Source organism: Rutidosis leptorrhynchoides, chromosome 8 (genome assembly GCF_046630445.1).
Source record: "Rutidosis leptorrhynchoides isolate AG116_Rl617_1_P2 chromosome 8, CSIRO_AGI_Rlap_v1, whole genome shotgun sequence".
Lineage (NCBI taxonomy): Eukaryota > Viridiplantae > Streptophyta > Magnoliopsida > Asterales > Asteraceae > Rutidosis > Rutidosis leptorrhynchoides.
Window position 1 is genome coordinate 70,023,392 of NC_092340.1, and position 8,478 is coordinate 70,031,869.

At 32.9% G+C, this 8,478-nt stretch overlaps 1 protein-coding gene across 2 annotated transcripts; it reads right to left on the minus strand.

Annotated features, from left to right (window-relative positions):
* Positions 1 to 668: 668 nt before the first annotated feature.
* On the minus strand, positions 669 to 2,982 carry LOC139861947 (monoterpene synthase TPS4, chloroplastic-like). Of its 2 annotated transcripts, none has more exons than XM_071850471.1 (6): positions 2,508 to 2,982; positions 2,035 to 2,407; positions 1,708 to 1,926; positions 1,466 to 1,604; positions 1,130 to 1,381; positions 669 to 1,031 (listed from the first exon to the last, which is right to left on the minus strand). In XM_071850471.1, the coding sequence occupies exons 1-6, from the start codon at positions 2,953 to 2,955 to the stop codon at positions 741 to 743; spliced, it is 1,722 nt and encodes a 573-aa protein (XP_071706572.1). In that variant the 5' UTR covers positions 2,956 to 2,982; the 3' UTR covers positions 669 to 740. The 2 variants fall into 2 exon arrangements, with proteins under 2 accessions (XP_071706572.1, XP_071706571.1); XM_071850470.1 differs by having other exon boundaries at positions 671 to 1,031; positions 2,035 to 2,410.
* Positions 2,983 to 8,478: the final 5,496 nt, after the last annotated feature.

The window sequence follows — 8,478 nt, forward strand, 5'->3', positions numbered from 1 at the left end:
AGGTATATATGTTCCTTTATAGGAGATGTGTCTCCCTGTTAAGGAGAATCACCCATATAGAGGAGATGTGGTCAGATTTGCTTGATGACTAAGTTTGGGCAATTCGATTTTTTGATTAGGAAACTAATTGTTAAATCTAAAGAGTTTAGGTTTTATGTTTTCACCTATATAATGTAACGTTAACCTCCCGTAACTATGTGCACAAAATAATAAAAAAAAGTTCTGGTTTGCGTCGTGAACTAAACCATTATTTATGTGATTGAAGTTGAGATATAACCACGTAAAACTCATCTGTCTTTTGACATTATTTATCGTTTTATGCTTCTACAATTCTTGACATTTATTCCATCAAGTTATCACGATAATTTCACACAAGTTAAAATTATCTCCGTAATGATTTTTCTGCATCTACATTTCTGTTCACAATTGTGAAGCAAGTATAAAACCAAATGAATCTTATAATTAAACACATACGTTGAATATCTTTAACCTATGAAACAAATACGCGCGTTGGATGCTTCTAAGCTTCTTGACTTTTAAAAAGCCTATACTTTCTCAATGGGGTATATATGTAGACTTTTTTTTTTTTTTTTTCCTTCGAGAAAACTAATAACATTGAACGATCCGGAATTATCCACAAGCCCACAACTAATAACACTAATAACTAATAACATTCTGTATATATGTAGACTTAACTAAGATAGTTCTAAATCAATTTATTCAACTTTATTCACACATTTTTAAAAATCAACCGGTTTGAAGAACAGAGATTGTACATGATTTTTTACACTAGATAAATAACTATCTTCATCATGTTGATATACAACTTGTGAAGCTCTTGATGTGTTCAGGGCAACTCGAATAATAGGCAATAGCATCACATCTGGTGTAACTAGCTCTGCATTTAGATCTTTCCATAACCCATGAATAAGCCCCAATATATGTTTTCTTCCTTCTTCCTCACATGCTATGTTCCTCTCTTTCATGACTAACTTTATGCTTGATAATACATCCCCTCTTTCCTCCTCTTCCTATACATATTTATCATGATCATTATTAAGATTTGAGATCTTAAATATTAATTACTCTAGAAAACATATAATTGCTTATATTCCTTTAAAATTAATACCTTTGAAGTTCCTAGATCATCCCATAGTCGAAGTATAGTTCCCGCCAAACTGAAAAATTTAGGATACGGATCAAGAAAACGTCGTATATTTTCATTCGTAACGCCTTCTGATACGAGAACGAATAGATGCACCAATGCCATGTGTGTCCCTGATGTTCTAACCCCATTATCTATGTATTCTTCATATTTTGGTTTCGTCCCCTTTTTCACCCATTCGGTTTCCAACATGTAAGCTTCGGTTAAGTCAATCCACTGTAGTATGAACGATAAACGATCAAAACTTTGTCGTATAGTATACATTTATCCGTAAAAAGGATTAAAAGGAAGAAACTTTACCGTCTTGGTTAGAATTGGTTGGGCGTTTAGTCCACGTTCTATAAGAATTTGGTCACAAATCTCATTATTTGTATCATACAATGCCATGAAGCATATTTGCATGTACTCGGGAAGTTTTTCCATTTCATTCAAATCCCATCTGTTAAAATAAATTTGTGGCATATGATAACAAAGAAATCAAATAAGCTAGGATACCAATATACTAATAAACAGAATAAGCTAAAGATTAATATTGATCAAACCTTTGAATTGCTTTGGTAAAGAGTGCAAGATCATCGTACGAGCCATATGTGTCGTATATATCATCAATAACTAGCATTATGGCTATGGCTTTAGCCAGAACAATTCTGCTTTTAGTGTACTTGGGCTCAGGTAAAAGTCCCACAATCCACAGAAAACATTCAACGTGTCGGTCTCGAACAAAACTTACCTTACTTGCTACTCCCAAATGTTTCCACCACCTATAATCAAATCAAACTCACTTGTTGAATGACTAAGAAACATAACTATATATGGAACATACACAAACACACAAAAGAAGTGTAAATCAAAAATTATGTACACATTACCTAGTTATCTCAACTAGCTCCTTTTGAAATAGTGATTGGACATGATTATAATCCAACTTAGCAAACTCTAACACCATTGGATTATGATCTTCTTCATTACCATATTCTTCAATGTACCTTCTTGCTTCTAACCTTTCCATTCTCATATGTCTTGGAACCTCTAAACTTTGAACAATTTCTTTTTCGAGTTTTAGACTTGGTAAAAATGAACTTGATCCACGGATGTGTTTTGTAGTAAATTCTTTTGCGTGCGATAAAATATCCTCGCCATTTGCACCCAAGTACGAAGCTTCGTATAGACTCAATAATCCTTCTATGTCGTCACATAACGACTTCTTTAATTCACCTTTTGCATCCATGAACTTATGAAAAACTTCTATTATGTAGAACCAAATAATCACTTTAGTTCTTTGAACTCTTGTCAATCATATATATAATATTTGATACGAAAAAATAGTCAATACAATATATACCGGGATTGCTATGGATGCCATTGTGTCGTTGAAGGCGAAAATGTAGAGCAGTTGTATATAAATCTTCATCGGGCAAACCTCGCGCTAAATTTATTAATATTTCATTAATTTCTTCTTCAAAATGATACCCGATTCCCAATCTTTGAATATTGTCGATTAGAGTTAATGTTGTAGTAGGATTTGAACTCGCCGTTAAAGCTCTTCTCGTACTTTCTTTGTGCTCTTTGATTATGATGTTAGCGTCAAATTGCGGTTGGTACTTTCGTACTAGTCCCTCGCTATTTGTTATGTTAGTGATTGCGTAAAGTGTAGATGATGAAGAGATATGTGTGCATCTATTAGAGCTTTTGTATGGTGAAATATTCATTAATTTCCATTGATATGAAACTTTGTTTGAAACATTTCCGTTAGGGGTAAGAAGAGAAGTAATGCAGAATTGTGAAGTCATTTGTTTATGTGTTTCCTTTTTTTTTTTTTCTCTAGTCAGATAAATATTTTTGGAAAGTTGGAAGTTATTTATAGCAATCTTAATTAGTTCCAGAATTGATAGTGTGCTACTGTAGTATGTACCTGACAAGAAATACTTAATAGACATCGAAGCTTCACATATCATGTTTTAAAATATTACCGAGTAATATTGGAAGATTTTTTTTTTTAAATAGTATTATTTGTTAGAATGTTTTTAAAAAATAGAAAAAGTAAAAAAATTTTGAAAAAAATGATAAAACCGAAGTTTGGAACTTCGGTTTTGGTAAAACCGAAGTTCCAAACTTCGGTTTGGGTGCTTTTTGACCATGTACAGGGAATCTGAAGTTTCAAACTTCAATTGTTTTTTTTTTTTTTTTTGACCCTATACACATTTTCAAAATTCCCCTGTGTCATAAATGGAGTATATTATTTATTTCATTGTTATGTACCCACTATCTTTCTCCTCCACTATGTTAATCTTTAGCCAATTGTTGTTCATGATGGATTTCGTGGATGTGAAGCATATTTGAGAACGAGAAATTGGTGAAGATACTGTCTATTTATTTATTTTATTTACTCTGTATATTTTAAGATTTGAGGTTCTATTTTAAATTTTGATGTTCAGATTTGGCAATGGAAGATGTATATGTATGATATTATAGATTTTGACAAAGATGAAGCTTCGTACTGAAGGTAATTTTATGTGGGTCCACCACAAAAATGGGTGTTTTTTTTGATCCACCAAAGGTAATACTTTATAGAATATATAAATATCTAAATTTTAATAATAATAATATACTCGATAATAATAATAATAATAATAATAATAATAATAATAATAATAATAATAATAATAATAATAATAATAATAATAATAATAATAATAATAATAATTAATAATTAATACTAATAATAATAATAATAATATTATTATTATTATTATTATTAATTATTAATTATTATTACTAAAATAATAGAGGTGTTTCATGTGATGCTATGTCATGATTATTATTATTATTATTATTATTATTATTATTATTATTATTATTATTATTATTATTATTATTATTATTATTATTAATTATTATTACTAAAATAATAGAGGTGTTTCATGTGATGCTATGTCATGATTGGAAGTAAATTTAATGAGTTAGTGATGAGAAGGAAATGATGAGACTCGAAGATGTGATAGATTGAATGAGACTCGATAAGGTAAAGAACAGATTCGGTATTAGAGAGAATCGGTAAGTTTACATTCTACAGCTTCTTAAACTAGTTTACAATGCAATGACTATCTAATTAGGACTACTTAGGTTCCTTATATAGCACTCTTCTAAGGAACCATCTATTAAGCTTAATTCACATTAACACTATACACATTTCGGGGTCCTAACAATCTCCCCCTTAGTGTTAAATGTGAAAATTACAATGTAATTCTATTATGTAATCTTGAGAGGTCCAAATGTAGATTTCCATCTTGTACATGTGGGGTCAGAAAATTCAACTTGATTGTCTGAAATCTTCTTTGAAGGTTTCCACATACCCCATATTTTTATTGGATCTCCCTCATGTAATGGATATTCATCCATTTCTTTAAAATACCTTCTTTTTCTTTAGCCACGAAGAATCTCAAATTGTCTTGTTCGGATCCGGAGTTTTAGACGATCTCTGATGTTCTTAATAAATTCTCCAAGACCTATTTTCATGTCAATGTCATCAAACTTGCTTTGACGGAACTTGAGATACTTCAGTGCAGCCTTGAGTGTTCCATCAAAATACTTATTGAGCTCATTAGTTCTTATGAACACCTTCTCCTTTTGAAAATTAACAAACACAAACCATCGGGTTCAAACTGTATTTGAAACATTCTCATGTCCTCCAGTCCCTTTAGAAATTGATCTAGACACGTTATTCGAATCTTTTTCCTTTTAGCTTCGAGATCGATTTGAAAGTCTTCACGTCTCATCAGTTCAATTGTCTTCATCATGTATCTTTTCACAGCTTCCAAAGCTCGAGTTTCGGCAATATGTCGATTCGTGAAAATACTAAGGTAGTTGTAGATGTTAATGATGTCAAGCATATCCAGATTTTGAAAATCTGCCTCCGTAAACTTGTACTCCTTCTCATCTTCTCCGATAACATGGAACTGACTGATAACGTCTTTCTTCACACCGATGTTTACTCCCACTCGAGTAATATCTAACACTTTTGATAACCAATACTTTCTTTGTAACTATAAATAATCCTCATTTCTGTTGACATGTTTCCTCCACATAAACTGATACCAGTTTCTTTCATTAGCTGGAAGCAATTGTGAACCAATATAGGTAAACCTCTCACTTCTTGGAGTCTCGTTAATACGGAAGATCTTATAAGTATTTTCCTCGATGAATGTGTTTCTCAAAGTCATGAAGTCATGTTCAACTCCCAATTGCAGTCGATGTTCCCGTTTTTTGAAAAATAAACCATTGTTGTATTTAAACCAGGAATTCACTGTAGAACTTGGTGTTGTTGCACCAGAAGTCGAACTCTCATTTGTACTTGTTGAATTTAAACTGGATGATGTTGGTTGTTCTGAAAGATTTGTTGCATTTTCAGTTGGACCATTATCGTCTTCCATATGATTAAAGATTTCATCCACGTTTGGATTTTCATATTGATCACCACCATCTTCATCAGTAGAATCCTCCTCATCATCACTTTCAATATCTGGTTTAGGATTCCCTTCATCAACCATCTCTACATCATCAGGTATAGCAGATAGTGAAGACAGTGTACTTAGAATGACAAACCTATCATCATCCGTTTCCTCAAGATAAAAGTAACTTAGGTTCACATCCTCATCAATTTGTCCGCCTTCAACCTCAGCTTGAGTTTTTTTTGTAAAATTAGAATAATCACTTGCTCAGACTCTACATTCTCAATCACATCATCACGAGTTTATATCGTCTCAGATTCAACATTAACCGTTTGAGCTTGTGAAGTTGAAGTAGACCTCACACCACCACCCCTAGATGAAATATTCCCTGTTAGAAATTCTCCATCTACTCCTATCTCCCCTTCATGGCTATTTTGAGGATCAGAATCGTCATGTTCATCATCACGGTGAGAACTTACAGGAGAAGAGCATGAAGTAAGTAGATGCCTTATACGAGCACGAAACATAGCTTGGAGCGAAGGATGTCGAAGAACATCAAGATTGATCTTAGAAAACATACGGCTGAAGTATGCTTGCTCCAAAGCATCATAATAATTTGGTGAATGCAGGGGTGATGGTGGAAAAGTAACAATCGGAACAGCATCAACAACATCTGATGTTGTTGGTGATGTCCGTGGAAGTGTGTGAGTTGTCGTGAGGGCAGGTAAGGATAAGAGTGCCGTATTATTCTTATATGTAGGTCGATACATACTACTAGTCAGATTATCCCCTTCTGGTGGAGGTTGGTAAACAACCAGAGTTGTAACTGGTGAAGACTATTTCAGGTCACTTGCCTCCATGATATATGTCTCATGGGATTCTGACAGAGTAGAAGAACTACCCATCTTTTTTAGCTCTCACTGGCTCATTAAGATACCCGACTCTCGAAGTCATCAATGTACCATGAGGTGGCACATCTCTTTCAGTTAAAGACTCATCACCGAGAACATGAGTTTCAAGATCCGGATAAGAAGTGGTTTGAACCAATGGATCAATTTCTTGAACCAAAGGAACAGTCTACTGGAAGTCTGATAAAGTTTCCGAAGAAATGTCAGGTTGATTCGTTTCCATGAGACGCGGCAGATCTCCCTCATCAAGATAAGCCGGACCTCCAGGACCTGTTGGACGTTGAGGCAATACAACATCACTAGGATGAAGTATATCAAGAGGATTTCCGGCCAATACGCAGGGTGCCTTTTCAGGGTTTTTCGGCTCCCATTCGGCTGTTCTGGACTTCAATTATTGAGTTTCCTTAATCGATTGAGTCAGCGCACACTTTACTGCAGATGAAGACTTTACTTCCTTTTGAGATGCCGAATCACCTTTGCTGGTGGGATTTATTCTTAAATCCTGGTTAGGTTGGATGAGCTGATTGGTCTTTTTACCATCCGTGCTTTCAGCTCTCTTGCCTACCGAAGCCGAAGCCTCATTTAATGTAGGGCTTACTGATGTCGTACGAGGTGTATATAAAATAGCTTTATATTTTACTAGGAAAAACTATTAAATACGATACAATTTTACACAAGATATTTATTAATTTATAGAATGGATATACTTAAACCTTGCTACAACACTTATAGGCAGTGTACCTAATCGTACAGTAGTGTAGTTTTTAGTAAGTCCGGTTCGTTCCACAGGGAAATCTTTAAACAAAGCTCAACGCTATATTAGTTTACTTTTATAAAAATACAAATATATATATAAGTAATATTATTATTATAAAGGGGGGTTTTTACCGTTTAATGATCGGTTTGTCGATTTTAAGACTTTAGTCGCAGTTAAAACCTAATGTAAAATATAAAATAAATACAAGACTTTAAATTAAAGCGTAAAGTAAATAACGATAATGAAATTGCGAATAAGAAAAATGCGATAAAATAAAATTTGCGATAATTAAAAAGTACGATAATTAGAAGTGCAATTAAATATAAAATAAAGGAAATTAAATATGAAATAAAAGAATTATGCTTATTTAAACTTCCGTAATCATGATGTTTGACGTGTTGATTTTAGTTTTATGCCCATGGGTTAATTGTCCTTTGTCCTGGATTATTTAATATGTCCGTCTGGTTTTTGTCCATAACAGTCCATCAGTCATAAATATAAATTGCAAGTGTCCTTGTCAAATTATTATTATACCCGAAGTTAAATATTCCAACTAATTGGGGATTCGAATTGTAACAAGGTTTTAATACTTTGTTTAATGAATACACCAGGTTATCGACTGCGTGTAAACCAAGGTTTTACTACTTTGTTAACAATTACACCAATTACCCTTGAATGTAATTTCACCCCTGTTTTAATTATTCTAGTGGCTATTAATCCATTCCCGTGTCCGGTTAAATGAACGATTATTCGTACATATAAATACCCCGCCCATCGTGTCCGATCGAGTGTATATGGTAATTTATAAGGACGCCCAATTGTAAATCTTTATATTAACATTAACAAACTTTCATTTAGTTAAACAAATATAAAGCCCATTAATAGCCCATAGTCTAATTTCCATAAGTGTCGTTCTTTTGTCCAAACCCCAATTATGGTACAAAGCCCAATTACCCAATTTTAGTAATTAGCCCAACATCATGATTACTTCGTTTTAAATAAGCATAATAATAACTTAGCTACGAGACATTAATATAAAAAGGTTGAACATAACTTACAATGATTAAAAATAGTGTAGCGTTACACGGACAGAATTTCGACTTACACCCTTACAACATTCGCTAACATACCCTTATTATTAGAATTATAATTAAAATTAAAATTAAAATATAAATTATATATATATATATCGTATAGATA

Coding starts and splice junctions, on each gene's coding strand:
- LOC139861947 (XM_071850470.1), bottom strand. CDS start 2,955: ATGACTTCACAATTCTGCATTACTTCTCTTCTTACCCCTAACGGAAAT. Junction 1,605..1,707: donor TTTACCAAAGCAATTCAAAG/GTTTGATCAATA, acceptor TTATTTTAACAG/ATGGGATTTGAATGAAATGG. Junction 1,032..1,129: donor ATGATCTAGGAACTTCAAAG/GTATTAATTTTA, acceptor AAATATGTATAG/GAAGAGGAGGAAAGAGGGGA.